General features: G+C 38.2%; 3 protein-coding genes and 2 pseudogenes across 6 annotated transcripts; 1 reads left to right on the forward strand and 4 right to left on the reverse strand.

The window, feature by feature from the left end:
* The first annotated feature begins 814 nt into the window (after window positions 1–814).
* Window positions 815–4,324, forward strand: LOC111781603 (heparanase-like protein 1). The gene is made up of 7 exons (XM_023662290.1): window positions 815–1,127; window positions 1,217–1,408; window positions 1,513–1,636; window positions 1,742–1,773; window positions 3,667–3,761; window positions 3,840–3,922; window positions 4,099–4,324. Exons 1-7 carry the CDS (start codon window positions 815–817, stop codon window positions 4,322–4,324), a joined length of 1,065 nt encoding a protein of 354 aa, XP_023518058.1.
* Window positions 4,325–5,798: 1,474 nt separating this feature from the next.
* LOC111781400 (ubiquitin-conjugating enzyme E2 28-like) lies at window positions 5,799–11,501 on the reverse strand. 2 transcript variants are annotated; one of them, XM_023661961.1, is made up of 5 exons: window positions 11,316–11,501; window positions 8,328–8,400; window positions 7,681–7,808; window positions 6,824–6,928; window positions 5,799–6,177 (listed from the first exon to the last, which is right to left on the reverse strand). In XM_023661961.1, exons 2-5 carry the CDS (start codon window positions 8,395–8,397, stop codon window positions 6,034–6,036), a joined length of 447 nt encoding a protein of 148 aa, XP_023517729.1. In that variant the 5' UTR covers window positions 8,398–8,400; window positions 11,316–11,501; the 3' UTR covers window positions 5,799–6,033. The 2 variants fall into 2 exon arrangements, with proteins under 2 accessions (XP_023517729.1, XP_023517728.1); XM_023661960.1 differs by lacking the exon at window positions 11,316–11,501 and adding an exon at window positions 8,547–8,735.
* On the reverse strand, window positions 9,071–11,186 carry LOC111781398 (annotated as a pseudogene).
* A 338-nt stretch (window positions 11,502–11,839) lies between the features above and the next one.
* Window positions 11,840–13,955, reverse strand: LOC111781397 (annotated as a pseudogene).
* A 4,163-nt stretch (window positions 13,956–18,118) lies between these two features.
* LOC111781043 (mucin-5AC-like) lies at window positions 18,119–21,454 on the reverse strand. Of its 3 annotated transcripts, XM_023661440.1 has the most exons (6): window positions 21,062–21,454; window positions 20,568–20,673; window positions 20,002–20,125; window positions 18,930–19,853; window positions 18,389–18,788; window positions 18,119–18,294 (listed from the first exon to the last, which is right to left on the reverse strand). In XM_023661440.1, exons 1-5 carry the CDS (start codon window positions 21,234–21,236, stop codon window positions 18,411–18,413), a joined length of 1,707 nt encoding a protein of 568 aa, XP_023517208.1. In that variant the 5' UTR covers window positions 21,237–21,454; the 3' UTR covers window positions 18,119–18,294; window positions 18,389–18,410. The 3 variants fall into 3 exon arrangements, with proteins under 3 accessions (XP_023517208.1, XP_023517209.1, XP_023517207.1); XM_023661441.1 differs by having other exon boundaries at window positions 18,119–18,788; window positions 18,945–19,853; XM_023661439.1 differs by having other exon boundaries at window positions 18,119–18,788.
* Between the last annotated feature and the right edge of the window lie 891 nt (window positions 21,455–22,345).

The following is a 22,345-nucleotide window of genomic DNA, read 5'->3' on the forward strand; positions in this document are numbered from 1 at the left end:
AAAAATTACTTTCGGAGCGCTGGATATGTGGTCTACAATTTTCGTGAAGAAGCCTAATCATTTCAGATTACGAATTAGATGATATCAATATCGAAAAAAGAAAGTTTGAAAATCGAAAAAACATAAAGCACTCCCTAGATTCTGGGCTTGTGCAGGCGAACGACGAATAAGTTGCACGAACATGTCAAGCAGTCGGTCGGAGAACGCGTCTAAATCAACCAAGAACATGTATCGTGTTAGGTTATGGAGTCTTCTGATTATTTATAGGTTACCCTGTTCTTAGCACAGTAAGGGTATATAAATGACATATACAATAAATGGTGAAGTATAGTAAATGGTCATAAATAGTAAACAATTTGTATAGTAAATGTAGTGTAAAACTATATATACAGTTGATAATTAATATACATAGTAGATGACTATATTTGGTAAAGTTATATAAATTAAACCGAACCATATATATACTCCTTAGGCAGTGATGTAAAGATATACTTTCTACGTTATATGTCTTTACTGGTACTCTACATACTTGAAGTCATCAATATAAACCTCTATTCAATATTCTTCCTTACAGTTTTTCTATCTTGTTCGTTGTGTTCATCTAGATCGAGTGTGTGTTGTTGTGCAATCCTAACATATCGTCCTACTTCTTGATAAACGTGTCGGACAATCTGTGGAGACGAGTCACTCAGACCCTACTCGATTCAAGCCCCATTCTCTCGACCCGCGATCAAACCCAACAACCCGTGCCTGACTCGAGTTGCCCCTAATCGGTTCTTAAGCTCCACGTGTTGCATCCACATAATTCGAGGGTATGTTGCATTTGCTGGGTTTTGAAGTGGGGTTCTGCCCGCACGCTGAATGTGCATGGAGCCTTGCGCATTTCGTTGGCAATGAACTGGCTGGACTTAATAGCATTGGTGCAAGTGTTACTGCTGCACAATATGCAAAAAACGTTATCAAGCTCCGAGAAATCATAGATCGTTTATACAATAACTCCCAACAAATACCTATGATTGTAGCACCTGGTGCATTCTTTGACGAGAAATGGTATGGGAAATTTCTTAGAAAAACTGGACGAGGAGTGGTCGATGTTCTCACTCATCATATATATAACATGGGTGCAGGTTTGGCTCCGATACTTACTACCATCCTCGTTATGCATTTTATATATAAATCTTACTACGAGTACTGAGAGTGTGTTTTTGGTCTGTAGGTGATGACCCCAAATTGATTTATAGGTTCGTTAATTCAACGTATCTTTCTCAAGTATCAAGCACATTTGAACATCTTGAAAAAGTAATTCAAAAGAATGCTCCTTGGGGTGCTACCTCGGTTGGAGAAGCTGGTGGAGCTTATCAGGGTGGCCGTCCTCATCTTTCCTATACATTTATCAACAGTTTTTGGTAATCAANCTTTTTCGATTTTTTTTTTTTTTTTTTTTCCTCTTGATTTGATTTGTCTCCCTTTAAATAGGAAGAAAAGAACCATGCTCGAGTATTTACAGAATGAACCTGGATCAGCTCGGAATGGCGTCAATGTACAATACAAAAGTATATTATAGACCAACTTTGATCGGTGGATTTTATGGTGTCATCAAATCCTCAACTTTACTTCCTAAGCCAGATTACTACGGGTAACTCATTCTAATATAAAAAAAATTATATATTTCCTCGTATCTTCAAATCATTTATCTTTAAACAAATTCTTACTTCGTTCCATATTTTCTTTTTTTTATTAGTGCACGTCTCTGTCATCGACTCATAGGTGATGGTGTTAATATAACACATGCAGAAGCAATTTGAATCTTAGGCACTTTTAGAACATCAATTAGAGTAAATAACTAGCATGTTCATCTAACCTTTTGTAGTTCAAATTTTTTTTTCCTCACAAATTGGTTTCGAACCACCACTAGTGTCTTCTCCACTATCCTCCGGCCTTAGAACGGGATTGTGGAATCCGGTGAGTGACTAAACTTAGGAGGGATTGTGTATATATCGAGAGAGTGTTTGTGAGAGGTTTTTTTCTCGAAGAAGAAGACCTTCCATGTACCATTATCACTCTATTTAAAGAGTCATATTTGCATGTTCATGCAAATTTGAGATCACCAAATTTTGACGCTCAAAATTCTACTCAAATGTTTGGGATTATGTAGCAAGCATGCATGTTTGAGTTAACCAAATTTTGACATTCAAATTTGTGTGGTTTATTTGGCAAGCATGCAAGTTTGGTTAAACCAAATTTTGACACCTCAAAATTCCACTAACATGGATTTTTCCATTAAATGAAGTCAACATTTTGACTTTCTTCATTTTTTATTCAACCATTAATTTGAATGATGAATTTCAAATTAAAGTAATATTAAATGATTAATTAAACTATTTAATTAATATTTAATATCAATTCAAAGGCCAATCCTAATCAATTCCGACACATAATTGATTAAGATATTTAAATCTTATTTAAATATCTTAGATTCTCTCTTTTTGTTTAATTCGTAAATAAAACAAAAATGCCGTTAAATATATTGTATATATGTAGCGCATATTCCCTAATTTGATTAGGATTGGCNTAAGATTTGAGAGTTGTAGATGTCTTTAGGAACTGATTCCTGAGTGTGTTGTTCTAGGAGAGGAAGCATTGCGGATTTCTTGTTCATATTTGGTGGAAAACGTGTAGGAATCGAAGTTCTTTGAGATTTCAAAGCTCAATAAGGACTTGTAGTTTTTCGAAAGTTTGAACGCGTTGATTAGATTGTGTTGGGCTAAAAATTACTTTCGGAGCGCTGGATATGTGGTCTACAATTTTCGTGAAGAAGCGTAATCATTTGAGATTACGAATTAGATGATATCAATATCGAAAAAACATAAAGCACTCCCTAGATTCTGGGCTTGTGCAGGCGAACGACGAATAAGTTGCACGAACATGTCAAGCAGTCGGTCGGAGAACGCGTCTAAATCAACCAAGAACATGTATCGTGTTAGGTTATGGAGTCTTTTGATTATTTATAGGTTACTCCGTTCTTAGCACAGTAAGGGTATATAAATGACATATACAATAAATGGTGAAGTATAGTAAATGGTCATAAATAGTAAACAATTTGTATAGTAAATGTAGGGTAAAACTATATATACAGTTGATAATTAATATATATATATAGTAGATGACTATATCTAGTAAAGTTATATAAAATAAACTGAACCATATAANTATATGTCTTTACTGGTACTCTACATACTTGAAGTCATCAATATAAACCTCTATTCAATATTCTTCCTTATAGTTTTTCTATCTTGTTCGTTGTGTTCATCTAGATCGAGTGTGTGTTGTTGTGCAATCCTAACATATTGTCCTACTTCTTGATAAACGTGTCGGACAATCTGTGGAGACGAGTCACCCATACCTGACTCGATTCAAGCCCCATTCTGATCCACTCTTATGTCTCTACATATCGTTCAAGTAATCATACTATAGCCAGAGTATTCTTAGTTTATTGGATTTAGATTAATGGTCGTAAAGTTAATTTTATTCAATAACAATCTTTACTGAATAAACAACAATAATAACTTTACCGAAAATAGAATATGTTTTTGTTTACAAACTATGAATTTTAGGACATAAAACCCAAGAATGGGACCCCGNTTGTTTACAAACTATGAATTTTAGGACATAAAACCCAACAATGGGACCCCAGTGTTCTCAAAATTGAAAATAACGTCTCTTCTAACCTTCGTAGCCATGCTCATTGCTCGAGAGGAAGAGTAAGTTCTTTTTAGATTTAAATAAATTAAAACTTTATTTGGTACAATTTATTGATCCTATTTTATCATTTTACGTAGTCGGGTGTAACTTTGCTTTTCATCAATTTGAGCAATGCAACCGATTTTATAATTGACGTTGAAAACAACATCAACCTGAGTTTGCTTGGGCAAAGAATGAAAATAGATTTGCCGAGAGAGGAATACCATTTGACTCCAAAAGATGGTCCGGTTAGAAGTTCCACAGTGCTTTTGAATGGAAATCCATTAGAGACTACAAAAGAGGGAGACATACCAAATCTTATACCTGTNACATCAACCTGAGTTTGCTTGGGCAAAGAATGAAAATAGATTCGCCGAGAGAGGAATACCATTTGACTCCAAAAGATGGTTTCGTTAGAAGTTCCACCGTGCTTTTGAATGGAAATCCATTAGAGACTACAAAAGAGGGAGACATACCAAATCTTATACCTATCTATCGTCATAGTAACTCTTCTATACATATTGCTGGATGGTCCATCGCTTTCATTGTCGTCCCTCACTTTGTAGCTCCAGCATGCAACTGATTTTGTTGCCGCTCATTTCTTCAAGTCGGGAAAGCAACTAATAATATTTTAGATGCATAGTCGTGTAGTGTCAAAAATAATTTTTTAAAATAAAACAAAAAAAACTTAATATTGAATACATATTGTATTTATGCACTTCTCAATATTCTTATNCTAATAATATTTTAGATGCATAGTCGTGTAGTGTCAAAAATATTTTTTTAAAATAAAAAAAAAACTTAATATTGAATACATATTTTATTTATGCACTTCTCAATATTCTTATTACTTACATATATATCATGTTGACAATACGATGTATCCAAACCTTAAGTTTTGACCTTTAACTCGTATATGATATAAGATTTATCCAAAACTAGTGTTACACTCGAACCAAACACGAGGGAATTTGTTTATTTTGTTGTAAAATTTTAAGGTTTTATGGAAGATTGTTCTTCGCATAAAATCTAAAATAATAACAATAATATATTAAAATCATAAACTNGTTACACTCGAACCAAACACGAGGGAATTTGTTTATTTTGTTCTAAAATTTTAAGGTTTTATGGAAGATTGTTCTGCGCATAAAATCTAAAATAATAACAATAATAAAAATCATAAATTTAATTTTAAGATCTTAAAATTCCAATAAGATAAGAAGTGTCGGAGACGATCTCTCACTCCCATCCCGTGGATATCTCTATTCTTTACCACCTTCTGTTTCTTGAAGGTAAACCCGAAATTTTATTTTGTGTAAAATATGATTTCATTTTTCCAGATAAAAAAAATCTCTTTAAATAGGAATTATTTTATTAAAATANTCCCGTGGATATCTCTATTCTTTACCACCTTCTGTTTCTTGAAGGTAAACCCGAAATTTTATTTTTTTGTAAAATATGATTTCATTTTTCCATATAAGAAAAATCTCCTTAAATAGAAATTATTTTATTAAGAATTAAAATAAATATTTTCTACTTCATAATTCTAAAATAATTCTCCAAAAGTATAACTCCATCTCGCAAATAATTCAAATACGAATTATCNAAATAAATATTTTCTACTTCATAATTCTAAAATAATTCTCCAGAAGTATAACTCCATCTCCATCTCGCAAATAATTCAAATACGAATTATCAATTTAAATAAACGTCCCTATCCTCAAAAGGTTTCGAAGAACTCTATCTCCATTACCATCTTCGTCATCTCTTACCAATAGAGCATCCCCGACTCCGTCCCTCCCCGACCTAAACGAAGAAGCTTTTGCAACAGAGATCGTTTCTTTTCGAGGGATTAGACACCAAAATTTCCGATAAAAATAGAGGACAACACTTAACAATGAATTTCACTANTCCATTACCATCTTCGTCATCTCTTACCAATAGAGCATCCCCAACTCCGTCCCTCCCCGACCTAAACGAAGAAGCTTTTGCAATAGAGATCGTTTCTTTTCGAGGGATTAGACACCAAAATTTCCGATAAAAATAGAGGACAACACTTAACAATGAATTTCACTATCTAATTTGACACCAACCTGCTTACATCTTTCATTCATAAATTTCAGTGGTAAAGTGAAAAACATCAGAAGACTTCATTTCTTTTTTTTTTCCTTTTTTGGTTTAAACTACTACACAGCCCAAATAACTGGAAGAAACGAAGAAATACAACACGAAGCTATGCCCAACATACCACACCAGAACCATCCATCATCAACGGTACGCTACAAAAACGTCTCAACCCATCGCATACTTCTGAGTCCAGCTCCTTGCACTCGCTTCGTACTTGGCTCGGTCAGTCTTGTACATGTGTGCAATCTCCGGTACGAGAGGGTCGTCTGGGTTTGGATCGGTCAGCAATGAGCATATGGAGAGTAGGACCTGTTTCATGAAAACGCCATTAAGTTTTAGAATTTGCTCGATCAAATCTTTTTAGTTTCTCTCTCTCGGGGAGGATTGTGGTTATGGGTCTCTGGCCTTAACTTCAAAGTTGACGAGAATGCAAGTTCCCGGGTAATGGGGTTTTTTACAACGATCGAAAGGTCGAGTGAAGATATCAAGCTAAGCTACTTAACTTGTTCGTTATTAGCAGTGTAGATAAAATGACCTAAGAGCTTCAACTCGACTCATTTAGATATTAATGATGGTTCTCAACTGCCACAAAGCTACAGGATGGCAAGTCATCCCAAGATTAGTAGGGTGCGGGCCATGAGTATAACGCAGGAGTAGGACCCGACGCCCCAATTATCGACATACAAGAAAGGACCGTTCAACTGCATAGAGAATCATAGCTCAAAGAGTATCCAGATTGTTTACCAACACACCCGAGTTAGTGAATGTGTCGGTATAACTCTTAAGAGTTCTAAGATTCTCCACCGAATAAGGAATTTCGAAAGTGTAAATCCACTTTAGTATGGTAGAAGCACATAGATCTCAAACATCACAAGTTATGCAAACACCACAATAATAAGATTAGGAACCAAATGATAAACTATAAGTGAATCCAAAAAGAAAAGGCCAAACGAACCTTTGAAATCGTAAGCGCAGGGCTCCACTGTTCTTTAAGTATGTCGAGACAAATGCTTCCATTGCTATTGATATTTGGATGAAACACTTTGGTCCTAAAAGCAACCTGAACAACAATACACCATAATCATTAAGCCTCATGGTCGTGGTTGTAACAGCCCAAGCCCCAAGCCCACCGCTAGCAGATACTGTCCACTTTGGCCCGTTACATATCGCCGTCGCCTCACGGTTTTAAAACACGTATGGTAGGGAAATGTTTCTACACCCTTATAAGGAATGTTTCGTTCCTCTCTCCAACCGACGTGGGATCTCACAATCCACCCCCCTTGGACACACCGCTTGGTGTCCACCTCCCTTCGAGGTTCAGCCTTCTCGCTGGCACATCGCCCGGTGTTTGGCTTTGATACTAGCTAGCAGATATTGTCCGCTTTGGCCCGTTATGTATCGACATCAACCTCACGGTTTTAAAATATGTTTGGTAGGGAGAGGCTTCCACACCCTAATAAGAAATGCTTTGTTCCCCTCTCCAACCGATGTGGGATCTCACAATCCACCTCTTTGGGGGCCAGCATCCTCGCTAGCACACCAACAGTGTTTGGCTCTGAACCCATTTGTAACAGCCCAAGCCCACCACTAGCAAATATTGTCCGCTTTGGCCGATTACCTATCGTCATCAGCCTCACGATTTTAAAACGCGTCTAGTAGGGAGAGGTTTCCACACCCTTATAAGGAATGTTCCGTTCCCCTCTCCAACCGACGTGGAATCTCACAATGATCCTATTCTATTAGAAACGAAAACAATAAACATAGAATCATCTTGCACAAATCAGCATCAAACAGAAGACAAACATCATTCACCTTGGGGGGCTTGAAAGGATAATCTGGCGGAAAATGAATATTGACAAGAAAAACACCTCCTGAATAAGGACTATCAGATGGTCCCATAATGGTCGCTTGCCAATGGAACATGTCTTCAGCTACAGGACCTATCCTCAAAATTCAAACAAACATTCCAATCTCACAACTCCAAACAATATAAACATACATACAGACAGATCAAAATGTCGACGATCCGCTCACGAAAAACGCATCATAGCTCAACTGATCAACACATATATCTCCTAATATAAATATATATAGACAGATCAAAAGGTCAACAGCAAAATCAAAATCATATGATCTGGTCCGAAGANGAGCTCCTTTCATTGCATCAGTACTACCTTCACCATCTTTTTTCTTCATACAACAGACAATAATCATCAACACAATGAGGAACAGCACTGCAGAACCACCTAATCCAATGGCAACGATCGCTCCGATATTTATGCTCCTTTCCCTCTCGGGAGGAGACGACGACGGTACGGNCTGATTAACGCATATATCTCGTACTCAAGCGTTCTAATCCTCGAAACACATCTCAAAAACAACCAATTCATTCAATAAAATTCGAACAAAATGATCAAATTAGATAATCAAATAGGAAGATCGAGGCTCATAGAATATACCAGCGCTGCAAGACGTGGGCGGATCCTTCTGTAAATCCTTGAGTTCCTTCAAGATACGCTTCGAAGCCATGATCTACACACATAAACGATCAAAAACGAGAAGATTCAGAAAACCGATCAACGAAGAACAGAACAAACAAAGGGACATGCGATTAACAAAGAGAATCAACACAAAACGCAGAAAAAAAGAGGGAAATCAAAGGGAAATGAGAGAAATACCTTGAGAAAACAAAAGGGTTTGCGATCGACAAGGGGATAAAGATCAGAGAAATAGGGTTCGAAATCAGATCGACGGCGGAACCCAGAAATCGCTGCTTGTTCGTCGGTCTCCTTACCCTTGAATTTTTTTGTGGAATTTGAGAATGTTAGAGACCGAAGAACTTCGCCAATCGCCAATCGCCAATCAAATGATTGAGGAATTTCAATATTTAAAGCGATCCCAAATCCACCATTTTATTTTACCGCAATCCAATCTTATCCATTCTTTTTTTACATATTTATCAAGTTTTTGTTTGTTTTTCTTATAAAAGTAAGAATCTTTTAGTCCTTATTCAACTAGTTTTGATAAATACAAACAAAACTCGAATCACAATTTCAAATTTTATTGGGATTATCGTCCTTAAAATCTAAATCTCAAAACTTTTAATTTGTTGTAAAATAATAATCTCAAAACTTCAATCCTAGCTCAGGATGAACACGCATAAATTGGATGAGAAGTAATGTTTTCAGTGGCGGACGAGTGAGTAACACGATAGCAGCATGGTTTGATTACCTTACACAATGGATACAACTTTGATTCATATGATTAGAATGAATGAGATAAGAGCAATTACAAGGTCGGAGTATTCGAGTCATTGTCTCCGTCTCTAGTTTTGTTATCTTCTGATGATGATCGAGTTTCCGAGCTAGATGGTCGGATATCCTCGATCATCCTTACGACTTCCTCCATCGTTGGTCTCATATCAGGCACTCGAGACACACACGCCATTGCTATTTGAAGCATTTGAACCAACTCTTCTTCAATGTTCTCATACTTCATTAGCTCTACATCAAACACCTCTGATGTCCATTCCTCTCTAACCACAGATTGCACCCATCTAGGAAGGTCCATGACCTCGTCACGCCCCGGCGATTGGGCTGGAGCTTTCCTAGTCAACATCTCGAGCAAAACAACTCCAAAGCTATAAACATCAGACTTTTGAGTCAACTTTCGAGTCTCGATCACTTCGGGAGCTCGATACCCTATGCTTCTAGACGGAACGGCAGGGGAGTTCATCAAATGAGTCAGCCCAAAATCTGATATACAACCATTAAGGTCTTGTGTGAGAAGGATGTTAGAGGACTTTATGTTTCCATGGATGAACTTTGAATGAATATGTGCAAGGCCTTTGGCACTCCCTAATGAAACCTTCAGTCTCGTTTCCCAATCCGGTGGCACCCGACCGCCTTCTCGGGTTCCTGCAGAATGTAACGAGCACGAAATAATTTTTCTAGCATTCATCTAAATGATCCATAAAAGCTAGAATAGAGCATACCATGGAGTAATGTCGAAAAGCTTCCAACGATGGCATAATCGTAAACTAAAAGCTTCTCGTCTTTCGAATAGTAATAGGCACGGAGCGGTACGACGTTTCGATGCTGGCCTATCCTCCCAACAATCTCCATTTGTTGATCAAATTCCTTTTTCCCAGCTACCATTTCTTTCAACCTCTTTACTACAACTGTTGTTCCTTCCTCCAAGATTGCCTTGTAAGTAGTCCCATAACTACCTTTTCCGAGCACCTCGGCCGAGGCTCTTAACAAGTCGTCGAGATCAAAATTATACGAACATCCTTCAAAGAAAACCAGCCTATTCTTCTCGGCCTCTTGTACCCCGCTTCCGAAATCCTCCTTCGGTTGCTCGGTTCTTTTACGAGCTCCTTTCATTGCATCAGTACTACCTTCACCATCTTTTTCTTCATACAACAGACAATAATCATCAACACAAGGAGGAACAGCACTGCAGAACCACCTAATCCAATGGCAACGATCGCTCCGATATTTATGCTCCTTTCCCTCTCGGGAGGAGACGACGACGGTACAGGGGCGATATTAACCGAGCAAGTTTTCAGAGGAGAGCCACATAGCTTTAAGTTCCCTTCAAAGGATGAAGCAGGAAATGATTGCAAAGAACCAGGAATAGGACCACTAAGATGGTTGTAGCTCAAGTTCAATAGCTTAAGCTTTAGCTGACCAATATCAGGAATGGATCCAGTTAGGGAGTTGTTTTGAAGGTTGAGGCTAATGAGGTGCGTTAAGGTTCGTATCGACGTCGGGATGTTCCCCGAGAGATCGTTGAACGACAGGTCAAGGAAGGTAAGGGTAGGAGACAGGGAAGAAGGAATTTTACCTGAAAAGTTATTGTGTTGAAGATACATAAACTTTAAGGAGGGGAGAGCTAGAACATCTGATGGAACGTTTCCGAAAAGATTGTTAGATCGAAGACTCAGAGTTCTAAGAGCGTCTAACTTTCCGAGTGTATTGGCGGGGATCGGACCGTGTAAACCAACGGCAGGTAGCCTAAGAGCGAGCACGTTTGAGCGGTCTGAGGTGCAAGTGATGCCAATCCATGTAGAGCAGACTGAGGTAGAAGAATCCCAGTTGAGTTTTCGACCGTGCGGAACGGTCGAAATGAACTCGAGAAGAGCTTGCTTGTCTGAGTTCAGATCAGCAGCAATGAAGGAGTGGAAGTATATGAGTATGAGTAAAGATGATGCTAGGGGAAGGGATTGTTGCCTCATGGAGGAGTTCAAAGAGGAAGGCTACTGCTGCTGTCTAAAGGAAATAAAAAAGGATCCAAAATCAGCAAACCATATAGAAATTGTGTCAATGTTAAGAAAAAGAAGCAACCTTCTATGACATGCATGGTTATATTGCTGAAGCCCGTGAGATCCTACGTCGGTTGGAGAAGAGAACGTAACATTCCTTATAAGGGTGTGGNAGAAATACCTTGAGAAAACAAAAGGGTTTGCGATCGACAAGGGGATAAAGATCAGAGAAATAGGGTTCGAAATCAGATCGACGGCGGAACCCAGAAATCGCTGCTTGTTCGTCGGTCTCCTTACCCTTGAATTTTTTTGTGGAATTTGAGAATGTTAGAGACCGAAGAACTTCGCCAATCGCCAATCGCCAATCAAATGATTGAGGAATTTCAATATTTAAAGCGATCCCAAATCCACCATTTTATTTTACCGCAATCCAATCTTATCCATTCTTTTTTTACATATTTATCAAGTTTTTGTTTGTTTTTCTTATAAAAGTAAGAATCTTTTAGTCCTTATTCAACTAGTTTTGATAAATACAAACAAAACTCGAATCACAATTTCAAATTTTATTGGGATTATCGTCCTTAAAATCTAAATCTCAAAACTTTTAATTTGTTGTAAAATAATAATCTCAAAACTTCAATCCTAGCTCAGGATGAACACGCATAAATTGGATGAGAAGTAATGTTTTCAGTGGCGGACGAGTGAGTAACACGATAGCAGCATGGTTTGATTACCTTACACAATGGATACAACTTTGATTCATATGATTAGAATGAATGAGATAAGAGCAATTACAAGGTCGGAGTATTCGAGTCATTGTCTCCGTCTCTAGTTTTGTTATCTTCTGATGATGATCGAGTTTCCGAGCTAGATGGTCGGATATCCTCGATCATCCTTACGACTTCCTCCATCGTTGGTCTCATATCAGGCACTCGAGACACACACGCCATTGCTATTTGAAGCATTTGAACCAACTCTTCTTCAATGTTCTCATACTTCATTAGCTCTACATCAAACACCTCTGATGTCCATTCCTCTCTAACCACAGATTGCACCCATCTAGGAAGGTCCATGACCTCGTCACGCCCCGGCGATTGGGCTGGAGCTTTCCTAGTCAACATCTCGAGCAAAACAACTCCAAAGCTATAAACATCAGACTTTTGAGTCAACTTTCGAGTCTCGATCACTTCGGGAGCTCGATACCCTATGCTTCTAGACGGAACGGCAGCGGAGTTCATCAAATGAGTCAGCCCAAAATCTGATATACAACCATTAAGGTCTTGTGTGAGAAGGATGTTAGAGGACTTTATGTTTCCATGGATGAACTTTGAATGAATATGTGCAAGGCCTTTGGCACTCCCTAATGAAACCTTCAGTCTCGTTTCCCAATCCGGTGGCACCCGACCGCCTTCTCGGGTTCCTGCAGAATGTAACGAGCACGAAATAATTTTTCTAGCATTCATCTAAATGATCCATAAAAGCTAGAATAGAGCATACCATGGAGTAATGTCGAAAAGCTTCCAACGATGGCATAATCGTAAACTAAAAGCTTCTCGTCTTTCGAATAGTAATAGGCACGGAGCGGTACGACGTTTCGATGCTGGCCTATCCTCCCAACAATCTCCATTTGTTGATCAAATTCCTTTTTCCCAGCTACCATTTCTTTCAACCTCTTTACTACAACTGTTGTTCCTTCCTCCAAGATTGCCTTGTAAGTAGTCCCATAACTACCTTTTCCGAGCACCTCGGCCGAGGCTCTTAACAAGTCGTCGAGATCAAAATTATACGAACATCCTTCAAAGAAAACCAGCCTATTCTTCTCGGCCTCTTGTACCCCGCTTCCGAAATCCTCCTTCGGTTGCTCGGTTCTTTTACGAGCTCCTTTCATTGCATCAGTACTACCTTCACCATCTTTTTCTTCATACAACAGACAATAATCATCAACACAAGGAGGAACAGCACTGCAGAACCACCTAATCCAATGGCAACGATCGCTCCGATATTTATGCTCCTTTCCCTCTCGGGAGGAGACGACGACGGTACAGGGGCGATATTAACCGAGCAAGTTTTCAGAGGAGAGCCACATAGCTTTAAGTTCCCTTCAAAGGATGAAGCAGGAAATGATTGCAAAGAACCAGGAATAGGACCACTAAGATGGTTGTAGCTCAAGTTCAATAGCTTAAGCTTTAGCTGACCAATATCAGGAATGGATCCAGTTAGGGAGTTGTTTTGAAGGTTGAGGCTAATGAGGTGCGTTAAGGTTCGTATCGACGTCGGGATGTTCCCCGAGAGATCGTTGAACGACAGGTCAAGGAAGGTAAGGGTAGGAGACAGGGAAGAAGGAATTTTACCTGAAAAGTTATTGTGTTGAAGATACATAAACTTTAAGGAGGGGAGAGCTAGAACATCTGATGGAACGTTTCCGAAAAGATTGTTAGATCGAAGACTCAGAGTTCTAAGAGCGTCTAACTTTCCGAGTGTATTGGCGGGGATCGGACCGTGTAAACCAACGGCAGGTAGCCTAAGAGCGAGCACGTTTGAGCGGTCTGAGGTGCAAGTGATGCCAATCCATGTAGAGCAGACTGAGGTAGAAGAATCCCAGTTGAGTTTTCGACCGTGCGGAACGGTCGAAATGAACTCGAGAAGAGCTTGCTTGTCTGAGTTCAGATCAGCAGCAATGAAGGAGTGGAAGTATATGAGTATGAGTAAAGATGATGCTAGGGGAAGGGATTGTTGCCTCATGGAGGAGTTCAAAGAGGAAGGCTACTGCTGCTGTCTAAAGGAAATAAAAAAGGATCCAAAATCAGCAAACCATATAGAAATTGTGTCAATGTTAAGAAAAAGAAGCAACCTTCTATGACATGCATGGTTATATTGCTGAAGCCCGTGAGATCCTACGTCGGTTGGAGAAGAGAACGTAACATTCCTTATAAGGGTGTGGAAATCTCTTCCTAGTAGACGCGTTTTGGAACCGTGAGGCTAACGATGATATGTGACGAGCCAAAGCGGATAATATTTGTTAGTGGTGGGTTTGGGCTCTGAGAAATGGTATCAGAGCTAGACACGGGCGATGTGTCAGTGAGAAGGCTGAGCCCCAAAGGGGAGTGGACACCAAGCGGTGTGCCAGCAAGGACGATGGGGCCCTGAGGGGGGTAGATTGTGAGATCCCACATGGTTTGAGAGGGGAATGAAACATTCTTTATAAGGGTGTGGAAACCTCTCCCTAGTAGACGCGTTTTAAAACCGTGAGGCTGACGATGATACGTAACAGGCTGAAGCAGACAATATCTGCTAGCGGTGGGTTTGGGCTGTGACAAATGGTATCAGAGCCAGAAACCGGACGATGTGCTAGTGAGAAGACTGAGCCCTAAAGGGGGGGTGGACACTAAGGGGTGTGCCAACGAGAACGTTGGGTTCCGAAGGGGGGTGGATTGTGAGATCTCACATCGGTTGGAGAAGGGAACGTAACATTCCTTATAAGGGTGTGGAAACCTCTTCCTAGTAGACGCGTTTTGGAACCGTGAGGCTGACGATGATACGTGACGGGCCAAAGTGGACAATATTTGTTAGTGGTGGGTTTGGGCTGTAAGAAATGGTATCAGAGCCAGACACCGGGCGATGTGCTACAGAGAAGGCTGAGCCTTGAAGGAGGGTGGACACTAAGTGGTGTGCTAGCGAGAACGCTGGCCCCCAAGGGGAGGTGGATTGTGAGATCCCACATCAGTTGGAGAAGGGAACGTAACATTCCTTATAAGAGAGTGGAAATTTCTTCCTAGTAGATGCGTTTTGGAACCGTGAGGCTGACGATGATATGTGACGAGCCAAAGCGGACAATATCTATTAGTGGTGGGTTTGGGCCGTGAGAAATGGTATCAGAGCTAGACACCGGGCGATGTGCTAGCAAGAAGGCTGAGGCTAGAAGAGGGGTGGACACTAAGCAGTGTGCAGCGAGGACGATGGGGTCCCAAGGGAGGTGGATTGTGAGATCCCACGTCGGTTGGAGAGGGAACGGAAAAGAAAGAATGAAATGAAAAGAGAAAAGAATAAGAGTTTTGTGGAAAAGAAAAAGGCATTAAAGTGAGTAGCAAAAGAAATGCTTGTAGAATCCCTTTTTCAGCTTTCATTTATGAACTTCCTTTTGCATTGCCCAACTTATTCAATGAATGAAGTTAAAAATGAGATTATGGAAGGAAACAAAAAGGCAAGAATTCTACTCTTTTTCTTTTTTGTCTAAGCTTTAACTTTATCAACCAAGTGCAAAGAAGAAACACAAGATAATGGAGGCATCTATCATAGCTAAAGGAAGAATAAAAAACTACGAACATATCAGAGGGAGAACGAAGCATTCTTTATAAAGGTGTGAGAACCTTTCCCCTAACAGATGAGTTTTAAAATCTTGAGGGGAAGTCTAAAAGGGAAAGCCCAAAGAAGACAATATGAGCTAGCGGTGGGCTTGAGCCGCTACAAATGATATCAGAACTAGACATCGGGTAATGTGCCAATGAGGAGGCTGAGTCCTGAAGGGGGTGGACACAAAGCGGTGTGTCAATAAGGACGCTGGGCCTCGAAGGGGGTGGATTGGGGGGTGCCACATTGATTAGAGAACGAGGACGCTAGGCCCCCAAGACAGGTGGATTGTGAGATCTCACGTCAGTTGGAGAGGAGAACGAAACATTCTTTATAAGGGCATGGAAATCTCTCCCTAGCAAACGCGTTTTAAAACCTTGAGGAGAAAGGTGTCCTCTCACACAAAGAAATAGAGAAAAAAGGGGCAGATTCATTAAAATTCTTATCCAAATACAAATTAAACCAAGAACACAACATTGACAAATTTGGATTGGGGTTTGGTCCGAGAGAGTCTCATTCCATCCAGACCTATCCAAGCAAATATTGTCCTCTTTAGACTTTTTCTTTTAAGCTTCTCGTCTACTAAGAAAAAGTTTCCACAACTTTATAAAGTACTTCGTTCTTCCTAACTTTCTCGTTGGTACTCGTTCTCTTCTCCAATCGATGTAGGACCCCTCAATCCATCCCTTTTTGGGCCAGCATCTTTGCTGGCACACCGCCTCATATCCACTCCCTTCAGGGTTCAGCCTTCTTGCTGGCACATCGCCCGATGTCTAGCTTTGATACAGTTTGTAACAGCAAGCTCATTGCTAGCAGATATTGTCTTCTTTAAACTTTCCCTTTCGGGCATCCCCTCAGTTTTTAAGACGCTAGGAAGAGGTTTTCACACCCATATAAAGAATGTTTCAGTCTACACCCCAACCGATCTGGGAACTTTTCCCGTTTTAGACTCTCGGAAACCAAACACACTTTCAAATCACAGTAACCACAGAACCCATCAACTCAAATACTCCAAAACCCATTTCATATATCCAAAAACCCAATTAGAAAACGTACATAACCCAAAACCCAACAACAAGAAAAGGGTAATTTGAGGTGAAATAAGAGAGAAAAAGAAGAAGCAAGCAAGCAAGCAATCAAAATGGTGGGTCTTCAGATTCTGTAATTCATATTTCAATTTGGTAAGCATTGAGTATTGATAATAATTGAATGATGGGTAGGTGAAGGCCATTTTCAAAATCTTTGAACCGAGCTAAGGTTACATACTCTTGAATCAAAAGGTTAGAACTTCGGTTCAGTCCATTCATAAAATCGAGCTTAGAGAATATTTGTGGAACTGACATGACTAAATCATTTAAAATTTTGATCTAAACCCCATTAAATATCTTTAATTGTCCAAATAATATCAGAGCCAGATACCGAACGATGTGTCAGCGAGGAGGCTGTTCCCCGAAGAGAGTAGACATGGGGCTGTGTGCCAATAAGAATGTTGGGCCTTGAAATGGAGTGGTGGGAAAGAAATTTGATGTTTAAATTAATTAAAAAAATTGTGAAAATATTTAATATTATTGTTTAATATAGCATTGAAAATCTTTTATTATTATTATTTCAACAAAAAGAGGGGAGATTTTTTTTAATATTATATATTAACAGTTTTTATTACAGGTTAGAATCCTACTTAAAATTAAGAAAATAAATAAATTAATATTGAAATAGTTTTTTTTTTAATACAATAATTTAAAATACATTATATTTTAGTAATAAATCTAATAAATTTTAGGGACTATATATTACTTTAAAATGAGATCTCACCAACCAAATGCTAATTCATGAATGAAAATATAAAATAAAATAAAATAAAATAATATAATATAATATAATATAATATAATATATATATATATATATATATATATATATATATATATATATATATATATATATATTTTGTGTTAAAAATGTCTAGGGCCAAAATGGTCATATGCTAATAACAAAATATATTTTTATTTGTTGTCGTTTTAGGAGGTGGAAGTAGTTGACCTACCATATTATTTTATTAATGTTTGACTTTTAATTTTAATTTTAATTAAATGAAACTTCATTTATACTATATCTAATTTTTACCTTAAATTACACCTAATTTATTAGTCAACAATAATAAAAATTTAGACCAAAAAAATAATTTATACCTTAAACTTTCAATTTTATCAATTTTTACTAAATTCACCTTAAATCAGAGTTTAATTTTAATTAAAAAATATTTAAAACTTGTAAAAGTCTATACATTAATACACAAAATTAACTTTTTAGAAAATCTACCAAAATTTATGAATTTCAACTTTTTTTATTTTTTATTTTTTTATTTTTTTATTTTATAGATTTTCTCTAAACTTCTATCTATTAGATTTTCTCTTAATAATAATACTAATTCAAATGTGGGGTGTTCGTTGGGACATCGGGACATCTTTTACATCCAACCTGATTGTTCGAAATTTAGGTCGGGTTGGGTTGTTATATGAATCCAACCCAAACAAATTCATAACCAAAACATAATAAGTTGAATTGATCGGATTTTTTCGAGCCTGTGAGTACGGAATGAAAATATAATTATTTTAATTTTTTCTCTTGCATAAGTTAAAAAGACAAAATGAGAGGCCAATTTATCCAAAAACAAATTCTTTGGATACACAAAATGGCTTCAAAATGCACATAAGAGAGAATATTCACCCTACTATTACGAGGAAACGAACATACTACTTTTTCTTCACAAATTTCTCCATATTTCTATCTTCTCTTCTCCCTTTTGAGGTTTCACTGCAATTCAGCAGATTCCATCATTTTCTAAACCAAAATGATCTCAAAATATAATGATAATGACAATGATAATTCAAGAAAATGCAATACAAACCCCATCATCGTCATCTTAGATGCTACAACAGGCCAAAAGGTTCAGGCAGAGCTTCAAATCCATAATCCAAAATGGAACTTAAATCCGTTTTATCATCTGCGCTGTGCAGCCAATTCGTGTTCTTCAAGTCCTCTTTCAGCAATATCGATTCGTAACGGGAGCTTTCGTACATGTCCAAATGATTCAAGCTTCCACAAAATCTTCCATTCTCTCCTCCATCAGGATGAAAATGGTTCCCTCTCTCCATGTTGTTGTTACTGCTCCTTTGGAAGTCAGTACCGATGGCATCGGAGTTGCTTGAAGTAACGGACGGAGTTTTGGAAGTGGCCGATCGGATGCTGTGGGGAAATAGAGTATTGCCTGAACCTGAGCGCATGATTCCAGGGCCATTTCTTATATCCTGTATCACACAAGCAGAAGCAGATTGGATTGTTTAAATTTGGTACAAAACGACGTGTCCTGAACGCGAAAAGAATTCGCGTTCGTGTTCTTAACAGCACTTAGATTAAGTTAAATCGTCGAGAAAGTTGATGAGGCATACCATATGTCTGGTGGCCACATCAAGTGATTTCTTTGAAATAGACCTTCCATATCCGTTGCTTTCTGCTGTAGAGGTAGAAGAAGTCCTCACAGGTCTCCGTCCGCCCAAATCAGAAGAACTTGAAAGTGTCCTACTTTCAGGATTGTCGCTGAGGTGTCCATTGGTATTCACTCGACCCCTTCCAGGTGTGTCTGTTAGCCTACCCCTTGAGACGTTAGGGGATGCTGCTCTTCTAGGCATGGTAACGGTTGATGTAGGCTCGGAACTCCCTCTAACTGATGCAGCAGGAGTTGGACGGGATCTACCAGCCGAAATTGGCCTATCTGGCAATGTTATTCTGAGGTTTGGAGGGGTATCAAGGGAAAAATCAGGGGGGACGATTGGCTGAGGTGCAGCCCGAACTCGAGGACTAGGGGAACTTTGTCGAGATGATGAAGTTGAACTGCGTCCATTAGCTGATAGAATACGCCCTGTAGAAGATGGAGTGCCAACTACAGAAGAGAGTGAAGGAGCGGAATTTCGTCGAGTGGGTGTAGATGGGCGGGAATTCGACCGGGGTGCAGGAGTACTCAAATTTGCAGGAATTTGAGGCCTGGAACTAGGAGTGGACGGCCTTGAACTTTGTGTTTTCCTTGGTTTTTCAATGGAGGAGCTGGTGAGGGATGGACGGGCCCTTGAAGGAGTCGAGGACCTTGATGGTGTCAAGCGTGAGGATGGAGTAGAAGTTCTTGCAATAGATGAATTGCGTGTGCTTGGGGAGGAAGGCCTTACATAAGAGGAAACCGAACCCGAGCTTGTATTAAGAATCGATGAAGACCTGTTGGAATAACTACTATTCTGTGGGGCGGAGACAGAGGACCGAGACACGGAACTGCTCCTAGATGGCCTAGAAGGATTGCTACTCGCTGATTGTGAAACTGAAAGCTGAAATGGATATGGGAAGCAATTAAAAACACCCTAGATCATACAACTAAAGAGCAATCTTCAACATCCCCACTTAAACGCGTTTGTATCATATCATATATAATGCAATTCAGGAAGATCATTGGTAGTAAAGAAGGCAGAACCATACCCTCAAAGCTTTTGTTGTTGAAGACGATCCGACTAACATACTGCTTCTCGGTCCCGCTACAGTAGATTGAACTTCATTTCTAGAGGATGAAGGGAAAAGAGGAGTCCCAGGAGGAGCGAGAAGCCTGTAGCCCAAAGGTTAGCCAGAAAAGAATCATGTTTCAGAACACATATCCTTTTTTTTTTAGATCAGAATAGTTGATATCTACTTCATATAACCCCTCAATCAAGCAGCAGTATTCAAATTTTTGACAAATGATTGACATGTTCTTACAACTTTCTAATTATAATATATGTTCTTTCTGTGTCAGTATCATTCTTAAAGAGATAATTTAAAGAATGCACAAGGGCCCCGCTCATGATCACGAAAGTAAATCAAGTAAATATATACAGTCTAAGAACATCAATTAATTGGTCCATGTCGGGTAGAATTTAGAAATGCTGATCTCCATAATTGATAATCCTACAGAATACTTGTGATATCGATAAAATCTTAGATAACTTAGGGACTACTTCATTGATAACTGATGATAGAGATAGTCAAAACATTGAAATCATTGAAGTTACCAGTCATAATCGTGTTTTCCTTCCTCAGCCGACGACAACATATCATCGATCCCACTCTTAGCCATTTTCACCGATCCAAATGAAAGCCTCCCCAATTTCACCGACGCTGCCATGAAAACCAGATCAAACAATTTAATAACCATTCACCAAGTAACAAAAAACCAGAAGAACATGAACCAAAAACGATTCGAAATTCATAACAACACGCAGTTCAATCCTAAAAACCATCAGATTCAGAACTACAATAACCTTCTCATAAAGTCACCACAAATTTCAAAAACCTCATTCAACCGCAACAACCACAAAAACAAAACATCTCAAATCCACACAAATCCACAACGATTGAGCACAAAAAAATCACATCAAGTCAATCACAGACGAGTCCTACCATCAAAGGAATCTTCGGAGGCAGCAACTGNCATCCCAAATCCACACAAATCCACAACGATTGAGCACAAACAAATCACATCAAGTCAATCACAGACGAGTCCTACCATCAAAGGAATCTTCGGAGGCAGCAACTGAGAGACTCCGACGATTCTTGGAGAAGAGATCCAGATTCTCATCAGAATCTCTGGAGATTCCAGTGAAGCTATGTCCATGGCGATTCTGCGACAAGACAGAACCATTCCGGCCACCAGCGATCGACTCCCTCCAGTTGCGGTTCATGTCGGTGAGGATTGGAAGTTTCCGATCAGGAAAACGACATAGAGAGGGAAAATGGTGGCTAGAAATGGAAGAAATCAGTCTGAGAAGTTCCTAAATGCCACAAGGAAACAAAGAGAGAGAGAAGGAGGAGTCGTAGTCAGCGGCAGATCTCCATATTTGGGTTTAGCAACGGCGGTTTTGGCCGTGGCTTCATCTGAATAGTTGAGGAAGTGAAGTATATTACTTTTTCTATTTCTTTTTTTGTTTGTATCTTTTATTGGAATTTTTTTTTTTTTTAAACATAATTTTAAATAAATATTTTGTAATAAAAATTATTAATGTCTTTAATTCATTCAAAAACTATTTTTTTTATAGTGCTTTACATTTAATTGGATAGAACCAAATTTTGGATTTTTTAAAAAATTAAGTCAATGAAAATAATAATAATATTTTAAAGTTTTTTTTTTTTAATTATTTTTCTTTTCATAAATAATTTCATGCTTTTGTCTCCATCATCATTTTTCAAAATTAAGATTTTTATATAGTTTTTGCAAAATTAAAATAAGTTTATAAAAATAATGTATTTTGATTTTATTATGTTATATTTGGATTAAATTAATAAAAAATATTCATAAATTAAAAATATATATAAAAGGTAAACTATTAATATTTATTTAAAAAATACTCCTAAAATTTTAATTTTTTTAAAAAAATATTTTTGAGTTTTCAAAAGTTACATTAAAACGTCATTTATGACGTGACAAATAGATGATTTTCGTCCATATGTGGACAGTAATAATTTTTTTTAACTTTTTTACTATAAAGGTAAAAAATATTAATGCTAATTTAAAATTTTTATAAGTATTTTTAAAGTAGGATACTATCTGTAAATGTATTTTTAAATTTCTTTTTAAAAAAAATTGAAGAGTATTAATAAAACTTTTAAAAATGGACGGTTTTTTTTAAACACTATCAACACTTCAATGGTGTTTTTAAAACAAAGTAGTAATAGTTTTCGTGGGAAACTGAAACATTTTCGTGAGAATCCTAATGCGCGTAACCCGACTCCGAACCTACATAAGTGTTTTAATGGTGTCTACCTGCCCTAGGAGACTAAAACATAACTCGAA

Source organism: Cucurbita pepo, chromosome LG19, assembly GCF_002806865.2.
Source record: "Cucurbita pepo subsp. pepo cultivar mu-cu-16 chromosome LG19, ASM280686v2, whole genome shotgun sequence".
Classification (NCBI taxonomy): Eukaryota; Viridiplantae; Streptophyta; class Magnoliopsida; order Cucurbitales; family Cucurbitaceae; genus Cucurbita; species Cucurbita pepo.

What these genes read in the sequence shown, in the direction of transcription:
- LOC111781603 (XM_023662290.1), top strand. Translation starts at nt 815, where the DNA reads ATGTTGCATTTGCTGGGTTTTGAAGTGGGGTTCTGCCCGCACGCTGAA. An exon ending in CCTAAGCCAGATTACTACGG is followed by an intron (nt 1,637 to 1,741) that starts GTAACTCATTCT and finishes TTTTTTTATTAG; the next exon opens with TGCACGTCTCTGTCATCGAC. An exon ending in TCATCGACTCATAGGTGATG is followed by an intron (nt 1,774 to 3,666) that starts GTGTTAATATAA and finishes TATGAATTTTAG; the next exon opens with GACATAAAACCCAACAATGG.
- LOC111781400 (XM_023661961.1), bottom strand. Translation starts at nt 8,397, where the DNA reads ATGGCTTCGAAGCGTATCTTGAAGGAACTCAAGGATTTACAGAAGGAT. An exon ending in GCCCACGTCTTGCAGCGCTG is followed by an intron (nt 7,809 to 8,327) that starts GTATATTCTATG and finishes TTTTGAGGATAG; the next exon opens with GTCCTGTAGCTGAAGACATG. An exon ending in CTGCGCTTACGATTTCAAAG is followed by an intron (nt 6,178 to 6,823) that starts GTTCGTTTGGCC and finishes TTCATGAAACAG; the next exon opens with GTCCTACTCTCCATATGCTC.
- LOC111781043 (XM_023661440.1), bottom strand. Translation starts at nt 21,236, where the DNA reads ATGAACCGCAACTGGAGGGAGTCGATCGCTGGTGGCCGGAATGGTTCT. An exon ending in CTCCGAAGATTCCTTTGATG is followed by an intron (nt 20,674 to 21,061) that starts GTAGGACTCGTC and finishes TTTTCATGGCAG; the next exon opens with CGTCGGTGAAATTGGGGAGG. An exon ending in CAACAACAAAAGCTTTGAGG is followed by an intron (nt 19,854 to 20,001) that starts GTATGGTTCTGC and finishes TATCCATTTCAG; the next exon opens with CTTTCAGTTTCACAATCAGC.